A 26,735-nucleotide genomic window follows, 5' to 3' on the forward strand; every position below is an offset into this window, starting at 1 on the left:
ATTGATGTTCTGCATAGATGATGTGTCCATTGTTGTAAGTGGTATATTAAAGTCCCCTGCAATTACCACATTCTTCCCAATAAGATTGTTTATATTTGTGATTGTTTTATATATTTGGATGCTACTGAATTGGGTGCATAAACATTTATAAGTGTTAGCACTTCTTGATAGATAGACCCCATAATTATGGTATAATGCCCTTTTTCATCTCTTGTTACAGCCTTTAAACTCCAGTTTGTCTGATAGCATGATAAGTGGTTCTCCATCCCCTCACTTTCAGTCTGAAGGTGTCCTCAGGTCTAAAATGGGTCTCTTGTAGACAGCAAATAGATGGGTCTTGGGTTTGTTTTGTTTTTTTGTGTTGTTTTTTTTTTTTAATCCATTCTGATACCCTATGTCTTTTGATTGGAGCATTTAGTCCATTTACATTCAGTGTTATTGAAAGATATGGATTTAGAGTCATTGTGTTATCTGTAGGTTTCATGCTTGTAGCGATGTCTCTGATCCTTTGTGGTCTTTGCAACATTCCACTCAGAGTCCCCCTTAGGAGCTCTTGTAGGGCTGGTTTAGTGGCGATGAACTCCTTCAGTTTTTGTTTGTCTTGGAAAACCCTCCTATTCTGAATGACAGGCTTGCTGGTTAAAGGATTCTTGGCTACATATTTTTCCTATTCAGTACATTGGAGTTTTTCCTGCCACTCCCTTCTGGCCTGCCAAGCTTCAGTAGATAGGTCTGCTATTACCCTTATGTGTCTGCCCTTGTAGAGGCTCATCTGTCCCTAGCTGCTTTCAGAATTCTCTCTTCATCTTTGTATTTTGCCAGTTTCACTATGTTATGTCAATGCAGAAGATCAATTCCTATTACGTCTGAAGGGAATTCTCTGGATTTCAGTGTCTGTTTCCTCTCCAGATTGGGGAAGTTCTCAGCTATGATTTGTTCAAGTACAATTTTCACCCCTTTCTCTCTCTTCTTTCTCTTTTCTATCAACTCCTGTGATACAGATATTAATACGTTTCATTGAATCACTTAGTTCTCTAATTCTCCCCTCATGGTCTAGAATTTTTTTTATCTTTTTCTCAGCTTCATCTTTTCCCATAATTTTATCTTCTATTTCACTTATTCTCCCCTCTGCCTCTTCGGTCCTCGCTATCACAGCCCCTCGTTTATTTTGCACCTCATTTACAGTATTTAATTCATCATGACTATTTTTTAGTTCCTTGATCTCTGCAGCAATAGATTCTCTGCTGTCTTCTATGCTTTTTTCAAGCCTAGCGATTAATATTATGACTATTATTCTAAATTCTTGTTCGGGGGCACCTGGGTGGCTCAGTTGGTTGAGCATCTGACTTAGGCTCAGGTCATGATCTCACAGCTCGTGAGTTTGAGCCCTGCGTTGGACTCCGCTCGGAGCCTGAAGCCTGCTTCAGATTCTGTGTCTCCCTCTCTCTCTCTGCCCCTAACCCACTTGCATTCTCTCTCTCTCAAAAATAAACACTTTAAAAAATTTAATTCTTGTTCAGTTAGATTATTTATATATGTTTTGATCAATTCTTTAGCTATCATTTCTTCCTGGAATTTCTTTTGAGCATTCTTCTGTTCGTCATTTTGGCTAGTTTTCTGTCCCTTATGTGTTTTAAAAAGCTTGTTGTGTGTCCTGTACCTGTGAGCACTACTGTATTAAAGAGGGGTCATACACTGCCCAGGGCCTGGCCCTTCAGGAGGTGTTTTTTGGAGTGTATTACTTGCTCTCTGTTGTGACTGGTTGCTTCATCTCCCTGTTCATAATGATGTTGTGGACCCTCCACCAGGTGTGCTTTGATTTGTTCATTGAAGTAGCCCTGGAAGAGAAAACAAACAAAAAACAAAGACCAAAAAAACAAAACAAAAATAAACACCAGCAACAGCAAAACATCGGGGTGGGAGCAGTGTTGATGTGAGAGGCCTTATCCCATACAAAGAAAGAAAGAAATGACAGGGGCGGGGGAAAAATAAAATAAAATAAAATAGACCAGCCAGAGAAACTATACAGCTTAATCCAGAGAGAAAAAGAGGAAAATAAAGAAGGAGATACAGAACAGGTATAAAGAGAATAGATTAAATATGTCTGCTTAAACAAACCAACAACCAAAATAATCAGACTAGAGGAGGGAAGAAATAAAAAGCAGAAAAGGAAGAAAAAAAATATATATATACACGTATATACTAAGAATTGTCCAGGAATTAAATCAGAAAATGCAAAACCACTGGGTGCCTTGGAACCCGTGGCAGCATTGGTCTGGAGGAGGGGCTGCCTAGTTCATCAGCAACAATCCCGCTCCCGTAGATACAGTTACCAGGTGTGGAGGGGCGTGGTTTGGTGTAGGTGGGTCCCGCCTCCACTGTGGGCCCACTGTCTGTTCCCTGAGGCCCTACCTTGTTGGTGATGGGGAGAAAAATGGTGACAACCCAGTCTCTCTTCCCTGTACTGGGTGTCCCAGACCAGTCTATTCAGGCCATCCTCACAGTGGCACAGGCATGAATATGGCAGTTTGTCCCGCTCTGCCAACTCCCGCACCTCCCTGAGGCTGGACTTGGATTTAAACCCTGATGTCTTAAATATGCCCCAGTTCTGGGGAAGTGCCTCTCCACACCACCGATATATGGCCTCTGACTAGCGGGCACAGGCAGTCTTTGTCCTTTGAACGGTTATGTACCTTCTTCCCACTGCACTCCAGGGAAGGATTGCTTTCTCCCACTGCGGACTGCACCTCTGAACTACTTACTGAGCCTGGGGCTGGCTCCCCTCATCCCCAGGTGCCCGAACAGGGCAGCCGGCCCCAGTCTGGGGAAAGCTCAGCAGTTAGAGGTTGTATCTATGTCCATCTCAGTCCGTGGTTTTTCTCTTGTCCAGATATGCTTCCCCAGCCTTTCTCTTCCCTTTGTCTCTCCGCAGAAGGGGATCCCACCCATCCCTGCCTACACTGCCCGTTTTCTCTCTCCCAGTTCACAGTCACGCACCTGTGGCCCTCTCTGTCACTCTGCAGCCTGGACTCTTGGAATTCAAAGTCCTTTGGCCTCAACACTGCTGTGTTTGAGGGACAAGGGAACTTTGGGTTCCCCTACTTCTCCACCATGTTGGATCTCTCCAATGTTTATTTTTGAGAGAGAAAGCGCGTGCCCATGTGCGCACATGAGCGGAGGAGGGGCAGAGAAAGAGAGGGAGACACAGAATCCGAAGCAGGCTCCAGGCTCTGAGCTGTCAACACAGAGCCTGATGCTGGGCTTGAATCCATGAACCACAAGATCATGACCTGGGCCCAAGTCGGATGCTTAACTGAGCCCCCCAGGTGCCCCCGTTTAAATGCTTTTACCCTGTGTTATATTAATTCTGGAAACAACCTCATAAGATGTACTGTCTTTTCATATGCTGGTGTTCATATCAGCAAGCAGGTGTGGGGAAATTTGGTGCCCAGGGTCATGTAGCTGAGTGATGCAATAGACCCAAGACATCTGCCCACACACGCTCAACCACTGTACTCCAAGGGTCAGGTGCTTTTCAACAGCAGCCATAGAGCTAGAACAGATTATTTAACAGCTTTCAGCTGTGAATAGTAAGATACTAAAGTTGAAGTTACTTTTTCTCCCTGTTCTCTTTCAATTACAAGTTTGTAAGGTGTTTGATTTTTTCCTATTACCAAACTAATAGTAATTTTTTCTTCTTTAAGCCTCTCTATGGCTTGCTTCAAGCAAAACTTCAGCTCATTACACATGCATATTTTGAAGAGAAGGATTTTTCCCAAATTTCCATTCTAAAGGTAACTATATCCCTTTATAGCTGTATTTGACTGAAGACTGTTTCATGAATCAAGTAAATCTTGTCAACAATATTGTAAAGATAATCTTTTGTTAGCTTAAGAAAGACATTCTTCTTAAGAATGGCAAGGGATTTGCCCGAAATGTACAGATCATATTTATTAAATTTAATCATACTGCCTTTTATTAAATAATGACTACAAAGAAGTGCAATTAAGTGCCTCTGTTAATGGATAGTAGCTCGTTTGCTATGGCATTGCTTTTCTAAATTTGCTTATTTTATTTACTGCACAGTGTGTTTATATATTAGTCTTCTGGTTTCTATCTCCCAAAGCAATAAATAAATAAATAAATTAATTAATTAATAAAGACTACGTGACTATTTTACTAAAGATGGATAACATGTTTTTCTCAGGGCTGCCATGAATGTGTAGAGCATGGATCTCTCCTGGATCCTAGTGAGTGTAGGACAATTAGGTGTTTACCAAAGAAGTAGAGGGAACTTAGCCTACAATCCATACCACCATGTGAATGAACTAAGCTCTTAAATGAAGAGGAAGAGAAGGAGGGAGTGCTGGAAACTGGTAAGGTTTCAGAGAGACCTTGATTATTTCTAAATTTAGGGTATGGCAAAACAAACTGTCTAGGTTAAAGAACCAAGTTTTTCCTGGTCATCATACCTCTAATTTAGTGTCTGAAATGATTGTAAAATGTTCTAAATTGAGTCTATATTTTATAGGAGCTTTATGAACATATGAATAGTTCCTTGGGAGGAACTTCATTAGAAGGATCCCAAGTATATCTTGGTAAGTAGCTTTTCTACAGATCAGAAGAAATGCCCTCATTTCTTTTTGTTTGGTAAACCAAGTTGCATGTAAAACTGCATAATCAAAATTAATTTTCTATAAGTGATCTAAACTTAAATTCTTCAGTGTTTGATGTTTCCTTAAATATCTTCTTCACTAGTATTTGTATTGAAAAGAGTTACAATGTAATTGTAGCGATATTTGGAACTATTACTGTTTAAATCAACATTTCTGCTTTTCAGAGTAGTAGTGGAAGTGTTTTCTTTTCCTTATGGTAACGCTGGCCAAGTCAATTCCCTTTCATGACAGGGAGAGCAAGAGAGAGAGAGAGAGAGATCTGCTCAGTTCTTTTTTATCCTAAGATTTTTCAAGTAGGGTTTTTTTTTTAATTTATACTGTTCTGACAGTCCAGGATATTCATTGGTGTCCACGTTGCTCAATAGGCACTCAATAAATATCCTTTTTATGATTAGAAAAAATATTTGCATCACAGTGATTTATGCTTACTGACTCGGTTCCTATTTTAGCATGAAGCAGCTAAACTGTAGTAGTTCCCTTTTATAATCCTGTGTATAATGTAAGCTGGTCACAAAACTCCTAAGAATATATGTTTCTCTGAATTATTTTCTCTAGTCCTGTGACAGATGTTCAGAGAAGACTATGATGCAGAAATAATAGCCATGGAGTGTGGTGAACAAAAACCATATTTAAATGATTGCCACTATAGTATAAGCTTCGTAATATCTAAACTTGTATGATTTGTAAGATACTTGTAGAATGGGGAGGAAACAGTAGAGCTGCATTGCCCAGAGCAGTAGCCATTAGCCTCATGTGACTATTTACATTTGGATTAGAATTAGTAAAAGTTAAATAAAGTTAAAAAGTCAGTCTGTCAGTACACTTGATACATTTTTTTTTTTTTAATTTATTTTTAGAGAGAGCACCTGTGTGCAAGTAGGGGAGGGGCAGAGAGAGGGAGAGAGAATCCCAGGCAAGCTCTGCAATGACAGTGCCAGGCTCGCACTCATGAACCTGAAGATCATGACCTGAGCCGAAACCAAAAGTTGGACACTTAACTGATGGAGCCACCCAGACACCCCAACTTGGCTACATTTCAAATGTTCATTGGCCACATGTGGCTACTGTATTGGACAGCACAGATGTAGAACATTTCCATCATTGTAAAAAGTTCCATTCGACCATGCTGTGTTTGACTGTTAATAGTTATTTGAGAAATTCTTTGTTTTTTGGTTTTGGGTTTTTTATTTTGGGGTGGGGGAGAGTGCACACACATGAGCATGTGTGTTGGGGAAGGACAGAGAGGGAGAGTGAGAATTCCAGTGCGGAACCTGACACGGGGCTCAGCCTCATGAACCGTGAGATCATAACCTGAGCTGAAATCAAGAGTCCAACATTTAACTGACTGAACCACCCAGGTGCCCCAGTTGTTTGATTAAATCCTGAGTATATGTGTACATAATGGAATATTACATAAGTATTTTAATATTTGCATATTCTTACCATTCCTGTTTTTTACCCGCCTTTCTTTTGATGGGGAAAAATCTTTCTTTAACAAAACCCATATGTTGTCATCACAGATTAGCTTTCTTGTTAACATTGTAGGTCTGTCTCCTCGAGATCTTGTGCTTCATTTTCGACATAAGGTATGATACCTTATTTAACTTATGATGTATTAAAGTTGTATTCATTTAACTTAGTAAATTCCATGTGCTACAAAGTCAAATGGAGATTGTGGCATACTAGGTTTTAGTTCTTCTAAGACAGTACTCATAAGGGTAAAAGTTGAAAGTGTTGGTAGTGTTAGTGCTTATCTGATAGAAAGTTTTTAAAGTACTGTGTAGGAATACTGTCTATTTCTGTGCAGGAGAGGATACTTTTTTCTGTTGCCTTTGTAATTTCAGATATGAAGTTAGAGCAGAAAGAAACCTGTTTTAATCTTGCAGAACACTTTATATGTTGCTCATAGTGAAACATTTTCCCTTAAAATATCTATACTTATCTGATCTTTATTATTAAAGTATATGCTGACTGGGACATATACACATTGATTATTCATTTAATAAACACTTATTGAGTATCTGCTATGTGAATGCCCTGGACATCCAGAAATAAATGAATAGTCCCTGCCCTTTAAGGAGCTTGCAAATATTTCAAGCAGAAATGCATAACTTTCCAAAAAGCACAATTTGTTAGAGATTTAAGGGGTTCTCACATTTTTTAGAAGACACATAATTTTTTATTTTTCAGCATAAGTTAATAATTTCCAGTGTATTTTTAAGCATTACAGTTAATATTATTGATTAAATGATTATGGTTATGTTTGAGGAAGGGAAAAGGGAAATAAATAAAAAGCATGAGTTTATTTTAATATAGTATTTTTTTTCTTTAGGTCTTAATCCTGTTTAAACTAATTCTTCTTGAGAAAAAGGTGAGATTTGAAGGAATGAAATATTTAACAGTTATTGGCATTTCTTAAATACTATATAAACTTAAAACCTAATTGTAAATTATAAATTAAGACTTTTTTTGTCTATCAAATTGTGGTATACTGAAGCACCTATTGTTCACTACCGTAGAAGTATAAATTTGTGTAGTCTTTTCTGGGGACAATTTGACAGTATCCAGTTATCAGAATAGTTTTGACTACAGGGAACATAAAAGTCCAATTTAGGGGTGCCTGGGTGGCTCAGTCGGTTGAGTGTCCGACTCCGGCTCAGGTTATGATCTCACAGTTTGTGAGTTTGAGCCCCACGTCGGGCTCTGTGCTGACAGCTTGGAGCCTGGAGCCTGCTTCCAATCCTGTGTCTCCCTCAGGCCTCTCTGCCTCTCCCCAACTCTCAACTTTGTCTCACTCTGTCTCTCAAAAATAAATAAATGTAAAAAAATAAATAAATGAATAAAAAACAATTTAAACTGACTTAGGGGCGCCTGGGTGGCTCAGTCAGTTAAGCATCTTGACTTCGGCTCAGGTCACGATCTTGAGGTTTGTGAGATCGAGCCCTGCGTCAGGCTCTGCTGACAGCTCAGAGCCTGGAGCCTGCTTTGGATTCTGTGTCTCCCTCTCTCTCTGCCCCTCCCCCACTAATGCTATGTCTCTCTGTCAAAAATAAATAAACATTAAAAAAATTTTTTTTAAACTGACTTAAATAATACGGATATGTATTGGCTTATGGCAGACTTCAGAACTGGTTGATTAAATGGTTCTACGGTATAATTAAGTACCTAGATTTTTTTCCATCTCTTTGCTTTATAGTCTGCAGTGCTAGCTTTATCCTGAGCCTGATTTCCCTTGTAGTGTAGGTTAACTGCCAGTTAATTGCCAGATAACTGGTCTATACCTATTCCCAAACCATTAAAAAGAATCTTCCTTTCAGTTTGTTTAGACCCATGAGGCCATGTGCCTAGAATGAATAAAAAATTGTTGCCAAAGAAGTACATATACTGATTGGTTTTAACTTGGGGTCCACACCACTCTCTAGTACAAAGAGATGGGATTGCTATGATTTTAGACCAAGGTTCTACAAACCAAGGTTCTACCAAATCTGGCCCACCCCTGTTTTTATAAATAAAGTTTTATTGGAACACAGTTATACTCATTCATCTACTTATCACTAAGGGTATTTTTGCATTACAGTGGCAGAGTTGAATTGTTGTGACAGAGACTATATATATTGCCTACAAAGGAAGAATTCTTACTATTTATAACCCTTTATAGAAAACGTTGGCTTCGCCTCTGGTTGAGACTAATCAGGAGCCACCCTTGGGTCTGGGGCCAGTTTTTTGTTATTGTGTTAAGTTTACTTATTTATTTTGAGAGAGTCAAGCACACACAAGCCTGAGTGGGGGTGGGGCAGAGAGAGAGGGAGAGAGAATCCCAAGCAGACTCCTCGCTGTCAGTGCAGAGCCCGACATGGGGCTAGATCTCACAAACGGGGAGATCATTACCTGAGCCGAAATCAATAGTTGGATGCTTAACCAGCTAAGCCACTCAGGGACCTCTGGGGCCAGTTTTATATACCATATTACTGTGCTAAGCAGAGTAGGGGTGGAACAGTTGTTGAAAGTCAGCCATTTATGGCTGGTATGGTTTAGTCTAGTATGGTTTGTTACCTTAAAAGTATTTATTCCTGGAGAGCCTGGGTGGCTCATTTGGTACCCCAACAATGTTTTTAACTTCTTAGCCAAAATTTTAATTGTTGTAAAATACACGTAACATATAATTTACCATCTGAACCATTTTTAAGTGTATAGTTGAGTGGCATTACATACCTTCACATTGTTGTGCTATCATCATCATCCACTCACAAACTCTTTATTGTGCAAAACTAAAACTCTATCCCTTAAATAACTTCCCATTTTCTTATTCCCACTGACCCTGACCCTTCTACTTACGGTTTCTATGAATTTGGCTACACTAAGTTCTTATATAAGTGAAATCATTCAGTATGTCTTTTTGTGACTGGCTTATTTTACTAAGCATAATGTCCTCAAGGCTGATCCATGTGTCAGAATTTCCTTCCTTTTTAAGGCTGAATAATATCTGTTGTACATACCACATTTTGTTTATCCCTTCGTCCTTTGATGGACATTTGAAGGTGGTTGCTTCCACCTTCTGACTCTCATGAATGGTATGTGTACATCTCTTCAACACCTTGCTTCCAATTCTTTTGTGTATATACCCAGAAGTGGTATTGCTGGACCAGACGGTATTCTACTTTTAATTCTTTTGATGAACCACCATACTGTTTTCCATAGTGGCTGCACCATTTTACATTCCTGCCAGTAATGCACAGGGGTTCCGGTGTCTCTACATCTTTACCAACATTTGCTATTTTTTAGTTTTTTGATAGTGGCCATTCTAATAGGTATGAGGTAGTATCTCCTGGGTTTAATTTGCATTCCCTAATGGTTAGTAATGTTGACCACCTTTTCATGTGCTTATTGGTCATTTGTATGACTTCCTTGAAGTCTAAGTCCTTTGCCCATTTTTTGATCAGGTTGTAGGTTTTTTGTTGTTGTAGGTTTCAAACTTTGGTATTCATAATAAAAAATGCTTTACATTGCAACCCAGAGCACATATAGATGTACGTATCTGAAACAACAATCTTGCAAAATAGAACTTAAACTAGTTACATTGCAGTGGCATTTACGATCATGTATCTTTATGTAATGTGGCAAATCACAGGTACACTCTTTTCATACTGATTTGATGAAATCAGGCTGCCCTTTAATGCAACATTTGGTTTCTCCATACTTGCAAAGCACTCAAGATTACTCTGTAAGGAAAACATAGACAATTGTGGGTACTGTGCTCTGTCAGATAGCACTTGAGTGTCACTAAATAATTTGTTTATAATGGGGGAAAAAAAAACTCACCTAAGCAAATCTTTGCTTGTTGTTTTTCCAACCAATTTAATGATGACCATTGTTACATTTCATGCAATATCTAATCCTGTTTGTGATTTTTTTCTCAGTTTTTATTCTGAAAAATGTCAAACCTGCAGAAAAGTTGATAGAATCCTATAATGAACTTTTATACCCTTGATCTGCATTTACCATTTGTTAACATTTTGCCACTTTTGCATTATATTGCTTTATATAGGTTCATTTTTTCCCCCTGAATCCTAATTTTAAGATCATGGTACTTTACCCCTAAATATGTTAGGATATATTTCTTTCTTAAGACTAAGTGTATTCTCATATAAGATACCATTTTCACGTTCAAGAAATTGTAACATTGATGCAATAAATGACATCTAATCAGTCCATTTTCAAATTCTTGAGTTGTTGTAATAATGTCCTATAAACTAGTTGCTGTTTCCACTTTGGGGACTAAGAATCATGTACTGCATGGTAGTCCTCTTTAATCTCAAACAGCTGTACCACCTTGCTGTTGTTTCTTTTTGTTTTTCGTGTCATTGGCTTCCCTCCCCCCCCCCCCCCCCCAAAGAATCCAGACTAGGGGCACCTGGGTGGCTCAGTTGGTTAAGTATCAGACTCTTGATTTAGGCTCAGGTCATTGATCTCACGGTTCATGAGGTCAAACCCTGCGTCAGGCTCTGCACTGACAGCACAGAGTCTGCTTGGGATTCTCTCCCTCTCTGTTTGCCCCTCCCCTGCTTGCACTCTCTCTCTCAAAAATAAACAAACACTTAAATCCAGGCTAAAGTTTAAGATTATATTTGCCTGATTATTTTCTTGTGGCTAGTTGCAGCTTAAACTTTTTTGGGCGAGGATACTATACAAGTGGTGGTGTGTCCTCCACAGAGTTATCACACCAGGAGGCTCATAATTGTTGGTACTATCGCTGGTGATGTGAAATTTAATCATTTGATTAAGGTGGTAGTTGCCAGATTTCTTCATAGTGAGGTACTTGTGTTTCTATTTGCAACTAATAGCTAATCTGTGGGATGATAAATTTGAAGCTATGTGAAGAGCCCCTTGCCCAACAACCTTTCACAATAGTTTTAGCTCCCACTGGTAATTTTTAACTGAATCATGATGGATGCTTGGTGATTTTTTTGATTCTTTCATTAATGTTTTATTTATTAGGTGTTACTCTTCTGTAAAGAATCTTCCCTTCTGTACTCCCCCCTACCTTTTTTGTTTTGATATTGTAGACCCAGGATTTTCTAATTTAATTTTGATTGAATCCATTTCAGGTTCTCTTTTATATTTCTCCAGTGAATAAATTGGTGGGTGCCCTGATGACTGTGTTATCCCTTTTTCCAGGTAAGAGGATAACAGTATCTACTCTTTATTTAACTTGTACTGGAACTTTCAATGATAAAAATTTTTCAAGGATAAACTTGTTAGGGAAAATATTTCTATTTTAACATGATTTTCTTTTGGCAGTGGGTTTCTCTCTTTTGTTTTTTTGTTTTTTAAGTTTATTTTTTTATTTTTATTTTTTTAAAATAGTTTTCTTTTTGGGGCGCCTGGGTGGCTCAGTCGGTTAAGCGTCCGACTTCAGCTCAGGTCACGATCTCACGGTCCGTGAGTTCGAGCCCCGTGTCGGGCTCTGGGCTGATGATGGCCCAGAGCCTGGAGCCTGCTTCCGATTCTGTGTCTCCCTCTCTCTCTGACCCTCCCCCGTTCATGCTCTGCCTCTCTCTGTCTCAAAAATAAATAAACGTTAAAAAAAAAAATATTAAAAAAAAATAATAAAATAAAAAATAGTTTTCTTTTTTTTTTTTTTTTAACGTTTATTTATTTTTGAGACAGAGAGAGACAGAGCATGAACTGGGGAGGGTCAGAGAGAGAGAGGGAGACACAGAATCTGAAACAGGCTCCAGGTTCTGAGTTGTCAGCACGGAGCCCGACGCGAGGCTTGAACTCACAAACCGCAAGATCATGACCTGAGCCAAAGTCGGACGCTTAACCGACTGAGCCACCCAGGCGCCCCTAAGTTTATTTTTAAAAGAGAGAGGGAGCACAAGCAGGGGAGGGGCAGAGAGAGGAGACACATCCCATGCAGGATCTATAGTCCTGTCAGCACAGAACCGAGTGTGGGGCTCAGACTCACGAACTACGAGATCATTACCTGAGCTAAAATAAAAAGTCGGCCATCCAACCAACTGAGCCACCCAGGCACCCCTGAGTTTCTCTCTTTTGTACGAGATTTTTCTTGTCTTTTTTTTTTCCTTTAATTAAAATATATGCAAGCATAACTTATTAAAATTTTTATAGGAGAGTTCTAGTTCTAATTAAAATGGAATATGCAACTCTTATTTTCTCCCACCTTATTGTAAGCCTAGATGTTCTCCAACATTGTGTGTTGTAGGCATGATTGAACATGGTCTCAGTGACTGTTCTCAGTACAGACCCCGAAAGAGTATGTCTGAAGATGCTGGGCTTCATGAAAGTAATCCACCTGCAGATGATTTGGTTTCTATGTCCGCGCCTGAAATGTTAAATACCAACTCAGGAACTGTTAAGAAAATCATGACAGGGAACCATGTAGGAGATGCTGGCATCAAGACTGAAGAACCTTTGCTCCAAGCGGAAGAGGACAGCAGCAAAGGACAGGAACCCAATGATACCAGTCAATATTTGAAACCTCCTTCTCGCCCATCTCCAGAATCTTCAGAAAGTGACTGGGAGACCTTGGATCCTAGTGTCTTGGAGGACCCCACCTTGAAAGAAAAGGAACAGGCGGGGTCAGAACAGACAAACTCATTTCCAAAGGAGTCTGTGCCCTCAGACAGTCCTCCAATTACTGTACAACCTCAAGCTAATACAGGCCAGGTGGTCCTGATACCAGGGCTAATTTCTGGTTTGGAAGAGGACCAGTATGGCATGCCCCTGGCCATCTTCACAAAGGTAAAGCTTGTGTTCCTTATTGAGGCCCTTAAAGAAACTGACAACCTTTTGGAATTTAACTTACAGTATTGAACATATTTTCAGGTCTGAAAACTTTCCTTGAAAACCGTAAGATACATATGTATAGTGTCGTGGTTGTCTCTGACCATAGTGTCACATATGCCAGGTACCATACTAGGTTCTAAGTTCTTCTATCCATGTGTCTTGCAAGATCCACCTTTCTAGTAACTACAGCAAATTTTATGATTTTCTCCAAATAGCATCCTTTATCTATGAAGTAAAACTTTATGTGGAAAAGGAAGATGGGTAGCATTGATTTGAACATGTATTTCTTCCTCTAGGATGAATTCTTCCTGGGTTTCTCCAACTTTACAAATAAGTATTTGCCCTGCGTTAGTAATGCTGCATAGATAATGGGAAATGCTTTGTTCATTTTGTGGCCTGCTAGGGGATTCTGAAATTACCTTAATTGATTTTATGATCAAACTAATGCACAGTTTCCTAAAGCTGGGATTTAGGAACCTGGGGAGAAAACTCAGGGTTCTCACTCTACTAGGTATGGTCAGTAGCCACCAGTTGTGGGTTTTCTGAACTCACATGAGCGTGTAAGAACTGCCTATATTTTTGAAGCCTTCACGTGGCTGCGTTACCCACTGACCCTCCAATTTTTATCATTGTGGAGATGTCAAGAGGGTGATTAACTGGGGAGGGATTTTGTTTTTGTCCATGAGGTTGCTGAATTAAAGCAAAATAAACATATATTTTGTGGGCTGTCAATAAACCATGTTTGGCAGAATATTCTGTTGGTGTGCAATTATACCAATACTGAGTGTATGATGGGCTTACTGCTATCATGCTGGTAAATCATTTTTCTTTTTGGTTTTATGTTTTATTATGCACTGATTAATTTGTCATTTAATCACAATTGTAAATGCAAACGCTGATTTCTTTCAGTAACTTTGGAGTGTGAAATATTCTTTTTTTTAGTTGAAGTATAGTTGACACGAAATATTCTTAAAAGTGAATTGTGTTTAGGCTTTTTTTTCTCTTGAAGATTATGAAAGATTTATTATACAGAAGGAATTAGGTTAGCCAAAGTTCTTAAAAGTGATTTTAAAAATAGCCAGAGAGAAGCTTGCAGAATATTCCTGAAGGTAGGATATTGAGCTTTTTTTTTTTTTTTTTTTAACGTTTATTTATTTTTGAGACAGAGACAGAGCATGAACGGGGGAGGGTCAGAGAGAGGGAGACACAGAATCTGAAACAGGCTCCAGGCTCTGAGCTGTCAGCACAGAGCCCGATGTGGGGCTCGAACTCACGGACCGCCAGATCATGACCTGAGCCGAAGTCGGCAGTTTAACCGACTGAGCCACCCAGGCACCCCAGGATATTGAGCTTTGAAGAGAATAATAAGCTGACTAGTCCCCTGACTCAGCATATGAATAAATAGAAACAAATTTCTACATAATAAAAACATTTATGTCTGGAAGAGATTCCTCAGCTCTCCAGCTTTCTAGTCTTCTCTCTGGTACTTGAAATTGCTGGAGAATGATGCCTTTCATGTCACTCTCAGAAATGAGGCTTACTGAATCACTGCCATCTATCCCAGATGCTAAAATATGCTTGAACCTGTCCCGAGAGTTGATTTCTGAAGTGTAGAGAAGAAACCTGGGTGCTGAGGGAGAGAAGATGGGATTAGAGGCAGTGTTTGGGTACAGTACCCATAAGGTGAAGGGAAAGAATGAGGGGAACCAAAGAAGGAGGAGGAAAATTAGAGAATTCTCCTATATCATATATACACTCTGCTGGACTAGACCACTTTAGAACTAGAGAAAAGTTGAAGGAGAATGAGGGAAATGGAAAAAAGCTAAAGAAGTTGGGGTAGTATTTTCAGATGTGGAAGACCATCCTGAGGGTTTTTCTTATGTCTTTCCCTGATTTTAAATCTTCCTACCTTACTATTCAAAGAGTACTTGGGGCGCCTGGGTGGCTCAGTTGGTTAAGCGGCCGACTTCGGCTCAGGTCATGATCTCGCGGTCTGTGAGTTCGAGCCCCGCGTCAGGCTCTGTGCTGACAGCTCAGAGCCCGGAGCCTGTTTCAGATTCTGTGTCTCCCTCTCTCTGACCCTCCCCCGTTCATGCTCTGTCTCTCTCTGTCTCAAAAATAAACGTTAAAAAAAAAAACAAAAACAAAAACAAAGAGTACTAGAATTGTCTACATACTGGAACAAAGCAGTTAGGGTTAGGGGCAGCCCGAAGGCCTGGGGCCCTGGGAGTTAGGGTTCCCACTTGTTTTAGTGTCATGAGTCCACTTCTGCCTCCTCTTCTCCAGGTATGAGATAATATTTATTATTTGGTAAAAATTAGGTCTTTCCATAAATGGAATTCTGATGAAAAGTCCCCTCAATTGAGGCAACTCTAATTGAATAAAAGGGATTTTTATTTTTAGTATCTAAGAAATAGGGAAGATAATTTTAGGCAGCCACTAAATTCTTTTTGAGACTTTTGTGTCTTTTTTCAGAGATCAGTTACTTAGGTTTTTAAATTATATCTATTTGGTACCCTTGGCTTTAAAATATTGCCTCCATCAGAAGATCACTTGATTTTGAATTCCTAATTTATTTTAACTTTTTTAGTAAAACGATAAACTTATGAAAAAGTTAAAAACATACATAGTTGGAAACTAGATTTTTTTTTTTTTGCTACATGTATTAACCTCCTTTAATTATTGCTTCTGAGCTTATATTTGGTTTGCTTGCTTGCAGCTTGTCATTTTGTTTTCTTTCTCTTTCTTTTCTTCTTTCATTATTCATCGATCCATCCATTCATTCATTCATTTTAGAGAGCATGTGTGAGTAGAGCAGAGCAGAGGGGCAGAGGGAAGGAGAGAGAGAAAGAGAAAGACTCTTAAGCAGGCTCCACACTCGGTGCAGAGCCCGACATGGGGCTCAATCCCACGACTCTGGGATCTTGACCTGAGCTGAAGTTAAGAGTCGGACACTCAACCGACTGAGCCACCCAGGCACTCTGCTTGTCATTTTCAAATTTAGGGAATCTACAAATACCTTGATTGGCTAGCCAAAAAGTCCTGGATGCATGTTTATGAATTTTTATTTAAGTAACTGGAACCACACTTTTTTTTTCCTCTTGACCTTGTTTTTAGTTTCATCCGTGTTTTTGCCTGACATTGCATGTTGTTATTTCTATGTAGTTTTCCATTTTCAGCTATTCTGCAACTAATCAGATGTGTGGATGGACATCTCCATTGTTGCCAGTTTCTGGTTACTATAAGTAATGCTGCTATGAAAGTCTTACTCAGGAGTCTTGCTAGACACATGCCAGAGTTTCTGTAGCATTCAGTACTTAAAAGCAAGAATACTGGATTATGTGGAATGGGTGCCCTCAGCTTTACTAGAAGAATTCCAAATTGTTTGCTAAAGTGGTGTGGCAATGTCCTCCATTCCCAAGGCAGGGTGTGAGTTCCCATTGCTCTGCATTCTCACCAACACTTGGTATTGCCATCCTTTTTAATATTTAGTTTAACACTTAGCTAACCTGATAGTATCTTGTGTCTCTTGGTTTGCATTTTTTTCTGTAATTACTTTTGAGGCTGAGCATCTTTCCATATCCTTTGTGGTATGTGTTCAAAACTCGTCCTTGGGGCACCTGAGTGGCTCAGTTAGTTAAGCGTCCAACTTTGGCTTAGGTCGTGATCTTGAGGTTCATGGGTTCAAGCCCCGCATCGGGCTCTGTGCTGACAGCTCAGAGCCTACAGCCTGCTTCAGATCTGTGTCCCCCTTTCTCTTTGCTCCTCCCACCTTCATGCTCGCGCTGTCTCTCAAAAATAAATAAAAACATTTTTAAAAAACTAAAAACTTCCTTGTCACTGATTTGTGGGACTTAATATATTCTAAATACCTTTTCTGTTCATCATTTTTTTTACTTTGTGGTTAGTGCCTTGGGAATCTTATTTAAGCATCCCCCCCACCCCCACCTCGAGGTCATGAAGACAGTTTCCTGGGTTATCTTTCAAAGCTCTGTAGTTTTGGGGCACCTGGGTGGCTCAGTCAGTTGAGCATCTGACTTCGGCTCAGGTCATGATCTCACACTCGTGAGTTCGAGCCCGGTGTCGGGTTCAGCACTGATAGGTCAGAGCCTGGAGCCTACTTCAGATTCTGTGTCTCCCTCTCTCTCTCTGTCCCTCCCCAACTCGCACTCGCTCTCGCTCTCTCTCTCTCTCTCTCTCAAAATAAATAAACATAATAAAAAAAATTTTAGGCTGTATAGTTTTGCCTTGCACAATTTCGTTATTATTAACTGGAATTCGTTTGTGTATGTTTGAGGAAGGAGTCTTTCTGGACTCTTATTCTTCCATTGGTATATTTATCTATCCCCGGGGTGGTCCCACACTGTACATATATCCTATCAGGCAGAGAAAAGGCTCTCCCCCTCTTATTATTGTTCTTCAAGCGTTTCTTAGTCCTTTGCATTTCCACATCAATTTTAGGATTATCTTCAAACTCTAGATAAGAGTTTGTGGAGAGAATGGACATCCCTATACCAGGGAGGCTTCCAATTCATGAACATGTTTATCATCCCTGACCAAAGGAGAGGTGAGAAGATGGCATACAGTCTTGATCATACTATAGCACTTTCTAAGTCACAAGAGAGAAGACACACTGCTTTTTCAGCTCAGATTATTAGCTCATGGATTATTAGCTCATGACAGTTCTGCTAGATTTACCAAGCAGAGAGGTAGGGGTTTTGTCTGGTTCTTAACTGTGTTAAAATATATAATATATACATATACATATATATGTGTGTATATGTATATATGTATATGTATTTATCTGTTTTTTAAAGCATTTTTAAGCATACAGTTTAGTAATGTTAAGTTACATTCACATCCTTGTGCTATAGATCTCCAGAACTTTCTCATCTTGAACTGAAACTCTATACCCGTTAAACCATAACCTCCCATTACCCCTACGCCTACCCCTACCCCTACCCCTACCCCTACCCCTGACCCTAGGCAACCACCCTTTCTGTTCCTATGATTTTTTTTTTTAATATATGAAATTTATTGTCAAATTGGTTTCCATACATCTGTTCCTATGATTTTAACTACTCTAAATGAATCATACATTATTTATCTTTTTGTGACTGGCCTGTTTGACTTAATATTCTCAAGGTTCATCCATGCTGTAACATACGTCACAATTTCTGTCCTTTCAGGCTGAATAATACTCCATTGTATGCATATATCATACTTTATCTGTTCATCTGTCAATGGACATTTGAGTTGCTTCCATGCTTTGGCTATTGTGAATGATGCTGCTATGAACATGGGAGTGCAAATACTGTTTGAATTTTTTTTTTTAATGTTTATTTTTGAGAGAGACAGAGCGTGAGTGGGGGGGGGGGGCGCAGAGAGAGAGGGAGACAGAGAATCTGAAGCAGGCTTCAGGCTCTGAGTTGTTGGGATCATGACCTGAGCTGAAGTCCGGCGCTTAACCGGCTGAGCCACCCAGGTGCCCCTGGATTTTTGTTTTTACTATTCTATAGCTCCACATACGGAAATTAAAGTATCCTAGAAAAGTAAAAAGCCAGGAGGGGGCTTGGGTATGGAGGCTGCTTTATGTGAAAGGATTTGTGCTCTTGTTGCCACTGTACAATAAGGAGCTCTAAAAGATTTAGGGAAAAATAGATCATTTATTAAAAGTAACTGTGACACAATTTTAAGACTATTTTGAACTATTTTAATTAATTTTATAAATATGTAATACTTTCACATGGTTCAGTATTCAGAAGATTCCAAAGCATGGTTACAGTGGTAACCAGCATTATTAGTCTTTTGTTTTCTCTGGGGGTATTTTATATATGCATAAGTGTGTAGATATTTTCCCCTCCTTTTTTACACAAATGGTACCAGACGATAACCCCCCCCCCTTTTTTTTTAATTTTAGAGAGTGAGAGAATCTCAAGCAGGCCACACATTCAGCCCAGAGCCCTGACACAGGGCTTAATCTCACAACCCTGGGATCATTACCTGAGTCGGATGCTCAACCACCTGAGCCACCCACGCGCCCCTATACCCCATTTTTATATTTTTTCACCAACTATTCCTTGGAAGTGACTTGCATCCTTTATCAGTGCAGGATGTTCCATTGTATAGAGCATCCTTTATCAATGCAGGATGTTCCATTGTATAGACAAATGATTTATTCAGTTCCCTGCCCATGAATGGTTAGGATTCGAATATTTTGCTGCTATAAAAAACAAGGCTGCAATAAATAACTCTTTACAAATCTCACATATGAGCAGGTGTATCTGTAGGATAATATAAGAAGTAGAATGCTGGTCAAAGAAGCATACATGTAGTTTTTTAAGGAATGTAATTTTTTAATATTTCTAAAAGCTTTGAACTCTTGATTTTTAAAAGTATTTTTTTAATGTTTATTTTATTTTTGAGACAGAGACACAGCATGAGTGGGGGAGGGCAGAGAGAGGGAAACACAGAATCGAAGCAGGCTCCAGGCTCTGAACTGTCAGCACAGAGCCCGATGCGGGGCTCGAACTCGTCAACTGCGAGATCGTGACCTGAGCCGAAGTTGGATACTCAACCAACTGAGCCACCCAGGCGCCCCTGAACTATTGATTTTTTTAAAACCTACTTCTTTGTTTTCATGCTGGTGTAATATATAAAGAGCGTTCAATATTGTAATGTTTATGTTTAGAAACAGGTACTTGGGATCAGGGGGAGTCTGTTTTTAAATACAGAGCTCACAAAGTAAAGCATGAACCCTGAGCCTTACCAGCTGAGTCATTCTGAATGAGGAACAGAGGTCTTTCCAGCCTTTAGTCCCAAGAGCGGCATGGGTTGAGAAGTGCTGTACTGAGTATCTCTAATGCATAAATGGGTTATTTCTGCTGTTTCTATCGGTCAGCATTTTATTAAATGGAGGAAGATACTGTGAAGAAAAAGAATAAAAGTAGGTTACTGGACCTATATTCCAACTTTTGGAAGTCTTCTCTCCCATATTAAGATATTTAACAACAACCTGTTAGGTACAAAGCACATCGCAGGACACAGTAAAGAACATGAAGTAGCAAAAGAGATGTCTCCTGCCCTCAAAAATAAGACATCATCCAGAGAATGCTCTCTAGTTCAGTGTTTGTTTAAAAAAAGTGATGAGAAGTGAAAAAAAAAAAAGTAAAACTGTCACAGGACTTGAGATTGAAAACAAGTTCAGGGGTTCAACAATTCTGCCCTCCTGGCTTCATTACACAAATTGTGCCACTTGTTGGATATCTATTTTGATTGATAGTCTTCCAACAGAAATGCCATATCCTCCTTCATTTCATCATTGCAGTGTTAACAGCTTTATTTCTCAGGAAATATGCTGCCTTTTATACACTTAACTGCCTGCTGTGGTTTGCAATTCGACTATAATTTTCAGGGCAGTATTTTCAAATACCAGTTCAAACAGAAGTTAAATATATAACTACTGCCAGTGTCTTTTTTTTTCTTTGCTTTAAACATGTAGCAAATATCTTGAAATATTTTCGTATGATTTTTAACAATAGGGCAAGTAAACAAATGCCATATGCAATGCTTTGCTGTTCTCATAACAGTATGTCACTGGTTATGTGTTTTCAAATTTTCCTGGAAGAACTAACAGCTTTCTACTAAACAACATACTTTTTTAATGGGTTTAATATTTCATTTCCTAACTGAAAAAATCCATTTCATTAGTTACCGTGAAATCTTTTAAGTTGAACCGAGAACAAAGTGATCAAGTAAGACAATTTTCATGTTAGACCAGCACACATGGAAGAGGTTAGTGACTAACTGGACTCCGTGCAGTCAAGACCCGAGGGTTCCCTGGAATAAGTAAGGTAGTGAGTCGGAGATCAACTGTGCTAGGGACGGTATGGCGGTGGGACAAGTTTGGGAGTTTCCTTTCCTGCTGTTGGCTGTCTCAGCTTGAAAACAGGTGGCTGCCCCATCATTTTCTGATGTGGTCTATTATTCTCGTAACTCGTAGGGATATCTGTGTCTGCCATATATGGCATTGCAGCAGCACCACCTTCTCTCTGACGTCACCGTTCGCGGATTTGTTGCCGGGGCTACTAACATCCTCTTCCGACAACAGAAGCACCTCAGTGATGCCATTGTGGAGGTGGGTTTGCATATGAGTACATGTCCCTGACGCTGCTGGTCCTGTTTCTTTGTTAACTGGAATTCTAACAGCACGGGAATAACACTAATAAAGGTAAAAATTGCTGTCCCATGCATCCTGCACACCTTAGGGTGTATTAAGTGATCTAAGTCTCATAACAATCTGTGAGATATATAAGATGCTGTCCAGATCTTAACACGTTTGGGAAATAAGGAGCAGGGAAATTAAACGGCTGGTAAGTGGGAGTGACCCAGGATTGCAAGCCAGGCAGTCTGGTCCCACTACAATATCAAATTAAAATGTGTTTATTGTTTAAATAATTTAAATACTTCTAACCTGTTTAATTTGCTCCTGATATGAAGAGGAAGTAGCTACAGATAAATATTTGACATCAACATATGAGAAATTTAAATCACGTGTTCACTTTTTAAATTGAAGTAATTTTTTAAAATTTCACCCAGCCTGGATTTTTATACTTTGTTTGTTTTGTTTTTTAATAAAACTTTTTTTGGGGGGGCGCCTGGGTGACTCAGTTGGTTGGATGTCCAACTCCTGATCTCATCTCAGGTCGTGATCTCATGGGTCGTGAGTTTGCGCCCCCACATTGGGCTCTATGCTGGCAGTACAGAGCCTGCTTGGGATTCTCTTCCTCTGCCTCTCCACCATCCTCCCTCCCTCCCTTTCTCTCTCTCAAAAATAAACATAAAATATTTAAAAATTGTTTTAAAAATAAAACTTTAAAAAAAATTTTTTTATTGTTTATTTTTGAGAGAGGGAGAGACAGAGCATGAGCGAGGGAAACACAGACTCAAAGCAGGCTCCAGGCTCTGAGCTGTCAGCACAGAGCCCGACATGGGGCTCGAACTTACGAACCGAACCACGATATCATGATGTGAGCCAAAGCCAGATGCTCAACCGACTGAGCCACCTAGGCATCCCAAAAATAAAACTTTTTTAAAATATTTGTTTATTTTGTGTCTGAGAGAAAGTAGGAGTGGGGTGGGGCAGAGAGTGGGAGAGCAGGCTTTATGCCCAGTACAGAGCCCGACCCAGGGCTGGATCTCATGACTATGAGATTATGACTTGAGCTGAAATCAAGTCAGACACTTAACTGACTGAGCCACCCAGGTGCCCCATATAATATCTAATACAAAGTACCAAAACGTGCTTCATGGGAAAATGTTTATAGTATGATAAATGAAAATTTGGGGGTCCCAGTTTTGAGGGGAAAAAAAAAATAGGTCCATACCTCCCCAGGCAGAGGGTAAAGATGGAAGGACAGAGTTGCTTCAATATTACTGGTTATGTTCTGGTTCTGAAGTTGGTTGGTGGGTTCATAGTTATGTGATTTATTGTTAATTTCAAAAGTAGCCTGTAAGTTATATATATCTCTTTGTATCTCAAATATTACATTATAAGAATATTCCAAAGTATCTATGTACTCAACGAAGGATTTTTAGCAACTGTACTTACAAATTGTGATTATTTCTGGTTGTGTGACAAAGGTGATTTTTACTGCACATTTCCATTTTCTAATATATTTAGAATCAACATGTGTTACTTTTGTAACTCAGAATCAAATATTAATGTATTTGTTTTCTAAAACCATAAAATGAGGATTTTCGAAGTAAAGAAAAAACTTCAGTGTAAAAACCTCTTAGCCTCACTTTTTGAGAATGCTGTTATTCGTATTTTCTTATTTCCAGCTTCAGCTTCCCAGTAGTGACTCTTTAAAGTGTTACATGGATATCTGTGTGAATGGCCAGACTCTGACTTGTACCCGGGTACCCTCTAGGTGGAAGAAGCTCTGATCCAGATCCACGATCCGGAACTCAGGAAGCTGCTTAACCCGACCACCGCAGACCTCAGGTTCGCAGATTACCTAGTGAGGCACGTGACGGAGAACCGAGATGACGTCTTCCTGGATGGCACAGGCTGGGAAGGAGGTGATGAATGGATCCGAGCCCAGTTTGCAGTCTACATCCACGCGCTGCTGGCTGCCACGCTGCAGTTAGGTAAGGAGCACATAGCCAGTTTTTCCTTTTGTAATCTTTGTGAGGTTTTGAATTGCATAAGAAATACATTTTCATTTTGAAACCTTATCTGTTACTCCCTCATACAGAGATAACTTCTCTTAGCATTTTGAGTACTTTATATCCTCCCAGACCTTTTTCTGTTTATATGTTTTGGGTTTTAGCTTTGTGGTATTTGTGGTGATCCTTTTACAAAAGTGGATCACGTTTCAAGTAGTTTTTGAAACTTAGCTTTTCTTTATTTAAAAAAAAAAACAAAACTTTCCAAGACGGTAAATCCAGGTCTTCATCGCTTTTACGTGGCTGCTTTGTGCTCTGCCATATGGAAGGAAGGACATGTCAGGATGTGGGGGCTATTTATAAACACTGCTTACATGTTTTTAAGATCTGTGAAGGGAGAAAAGAGAAATATAAAAGGTAGAAATCACTGGAAATCACATTCCCAATGATTAAGCCTTCCAATTTCACATTCTAAGAGCTATTCCTACTAAATGGTTAGGGTGGAGCAGCTAAAAGACTCACCCCTGTGCTAAAACCATCTCATTCCCCATAGAGAAGAAAATCTATAAAAAGCAAGTGAAGCTCCACAATGAGCTTTTGCAACATGGTCACCTACCACCATGGATATGTAGCAAAGATTTGGTAGATTTTTGTTGTTGTTAAAAGAGTGTTGAGCTTTTGTTTTTCCTTTTTTTCCAATTACCTCTACCACTGTTTGGGGGAAGTTTTTAAAAATGTGGTGCAACACACATAACCTAAAATTTACCATCTTTGCCACGTAGAAGTACGTAGTTCCGTGGTAACATTAAGTACATTCACATTGTCCTGTCAGTAGATGTTGTAATCAACCCACCACTGTCACCTCTCAGGTTAGTTGTTCATGAAGTGTGTGTGACATTTGGAACCCAGGCTCCAGGTGTGTGCTTCATTTATAAAGGAACACTCTGTCCTTATTTGAGATATTTTTAGATATCTGCCTCTTCTACAGATTTAGCGGCTGAGACACCCAAGACTAAATGCTCAAGTTCAGAATCATTCAGTAATCTAGTAAGAAAACCCCAGTCTCCACCAGTCATGTTAGCTTCATGAGTAATTTACTTTTTAAACATATTTGCCCCGATAGCTGTAAGTGCTGAATAATAGTAGTAACTGGCCTTTTTTTTCTTTTTCTTTTTCTTTTGGAACATTTCATACGTGCGGGGACCTGTTTTATTTTGAGCACCTTATGTCTACTAACTAATTTCAACCTCACAACAGTCCTGGAGGTACATACCCTGTCATCTTTTTACAGGGAGGCAGTGAGACACAGAAAGGTTAAATAGGTTGCTCATCCATCTGGTAGAGACTGAGCTGTGATTTAAACTCAAATAATCTGACTCAGGCCCATGCTGCTGTTAAAGGAGATTCAGCCTAGTGAACTGTTTGAGGAATACGTTCTTAAAAGAAGTTCCGTATATTTTGCATTTAGAGCCATGTGTATCCTCTTCCTTTTTCCCAGCCACAAAAGTCATGTTTCACCTTCAAAGCAAGCAACTTATAATTAGTATGTGAAGAAAAAGCCATTCGAATCCATTCTCCAAACGTTTTCTGTTCTTCCAAGCAGAACAAATGCTCTCTTAAAGCTTCCTCATGATAATGAAAAAGCCGTGGGGCTCCTGGGGTGGCTCCATCAGTTAAGATTAAGTGTCCAACTTTGGCTCAGGTCATGGTTTCGCAGTCTGAGTTCGAGCCCCGCGTTGGGCTCTGTGCTGACAGTTTAGAGCCTGAGCCTGCTTCAGAGTCTGGGTCGGGGTCTGTCTGTCTGTCTGTCTCTCTCTCTCTCTCTCTCTCTCAAAAATAAACATTAAAAAAATTTTTTTTGAACTGAAAAGTTTTCAACATTAAATATGAAAATTCCTTTGTTATTTTAAGTAAAATAACAGTGAAATGCTTGGAAATTAAGGAATGAGTTTCACCAAATAGTGTGATAAAGTGCAAAGAAGAAAAAAGTGACTAAAAAACCAATTCATGTATTCATTCTAATTTTTTAATAGAAAAATGACAATTTGTGAAAAGACAGAAAGATGCTCTGATTGCCTACTCCATATGTATACATCAGTACAGTTACTGTCCAGCCTACAGTTTTTGTTAAATAATACTATGCCTCCTAACCTTGGTAAGGAGAACGTGGAAATATTTTGGAATTATAAGGAACCTTAGAATATATCTGGCTCAACCCTCTTATTTTCCGGTTAGGAAAATGAAGTTCTGAGTGATTAAGTGACTTGCCAAAGGCCACATAGCTTCTTAACAGGATTTCTGGAACTAGACCCAAGTTTCCTGATATCTGGTAGGCTATCTCCCCTATAAAGCAGGGGGGTGGAGGGGACAAAGCCATTCCTTCACCCTTTTTGGTTGTTAATTTTCACATCCCTGACTGGCTACAGTCCAGCTCAACTTTCAAATATTTGATTGACAGATAACGAAAAGATACTATCGGACTATGGGACAACCTTTGTTACAGCATGGAAGAATACTCACAACTACAGGGTGTGGAACAGCAACAAGCATCCGGCACTTGCAGAAATAAATCCAAAGTAAGCACGTCCTCTGAAGGTTGATAGAATGTAACATGGTGGATTTACTAAGTATGCCCTAATGTAAAGAAGGATTGTATTTTAACTTTGAGGACATTGTGAATATCTCCAAAAATCTCCTGAAGTAAATTATAAAATCCCAGATACAGAGAAGCAGCTGAAAACTGCTTCCCTGTTCTTCTTACACAAAATGCTCCAGACATTTTTGGAAGGATTTGCATTTCTCCCAGATCTTGGCATAATTCAGAAGAGGAAATCTTGGCACATGGTGATACTCAATGCATGACAGTTCTTCTCTCCCTTTCCCTGGATCTGTACTTTAGCTGAATGGTCAAACCAGGTAGAAACCTTGAAGGAAATACCACTGAGAGGTTATTTTAAAACATGAAGTGTGAAAAAGCTAAAGTTGATATTTGAACTCCTAGGTGTGTGCTCAAGCCTAGCTTCCACCGCAGGTTCTAAAATCCTACAAAATTTAATACCTGTCGCAGTATTGAATGTTGACAGACTTTATCCACGTAGGCATAAAAGACATTTAAATATGCTGTGGCGTGGGGCCATTATGACATGAGGTTGTCTTTGAATGGAACAGAGGAGTGTGAGGAGACCCATTGATAGAACATGTGCGGTAGTACCCCCTTATCCGTGGCTTCACTTTCCGGTTTCAGTTACTCCGGGTCACCCGCAGTCTGGAAGCAAATGATCTTTTTTGTGATGTATTGTCAGGTCAGTAGCAATCTAACGCTCCATCACAGTACTTAACATCCTTCACCTCACTTCATCTCATCGCGTAGGCATTTTATCCTCTCCCATCACCAGAGGAGGAAGGGTGAGTGTAGTGCCAGAAGAGATTTTCAGAGGAAAAGAGAAACACCACATTCACATAACTTTGATTGCAGTGTAGTGTTATAATTGTTTTATCATTAATTTTTGTTAATCTCGCTGTGCCTAATTTATAAATTAAACTTTATCGCAGGTATGTATGTACAGGAAAAAACATAAT

At 39.4% G+C, this 26,735-nt stretch overlaps 1 protein-coding gene across 7 annotated transcripts in view; it reads left to right on the forward strand.

Annotated features, from left to right (window-relative positions):
• The window catches only part of AVL9 (AVL9 cell migration associated), a 76,938-nt gene that overhangs the window by 32,239 nt on the left and 17,964 nt on the right, over positions 1–26,735 (forward strand). For 5 of the 7 annotated variants that reach the window (XR_006211895.1, XR_006211896.1, XR_006211897.1 and 2 more), the window contains exons 5-13: positions 3,705–3,794; positions 4,532–4,598; positions 6,222–6,262; positions 7,009–7,047; positions 11,282–11,351; positions 12,403–12,941; positions 20,989–21,123; positions 22,919–23,138; positions 25,615–25,732. Coding sequence is in view for 1 of the 7 variants with exons in the window: in XM_042969468.1 (XP_042825402.1) it covers positions 3,705–3,794; positions 4,532–4,598; positions 6,222–6,262; positions 7,009–7,047; positions 11,282–11,351; positions 12,403–12,941; positions 20,989–21,123; positions 22,919–23,138; positions 25,615–25,732 (1,319 nt within the window). In the remaining 6 variants the exon portion in view is untranslated. Of the gene's footprint in view, positions 1–3,704; positions 3,795–4,531; positions 4,599–6,221; positions 6,263–7,008; positions 7,048–11,281; positions 11,352–12,402; positions 12,942–20,988; positions 21,124–22,918; positions 23,139–25,189; positions 25,312–25,391; positions 25,486–25,614; positions 25,733–26,735 lie in introns of those variants that run through there. The other 2 variants (XR_006211904.1, XR_006211902.1) reach the window with 2 other exon arrangements.

Source organism: Panthera tigris, chromosome A2 (genome assembly GCF_018350195.1).
Source record: "Panthera tigris isolate Pti1 chromosome A2, P.tigris_Pti1_mat1.1, whole genome shotgun sequence".
In the NCBI taxonomy this organism is placed as follows: Eukaryota; Metazoa; Chordata; class Mammalia; order Carnivora; family Felidae; genus Panthera; species Panthera tigris.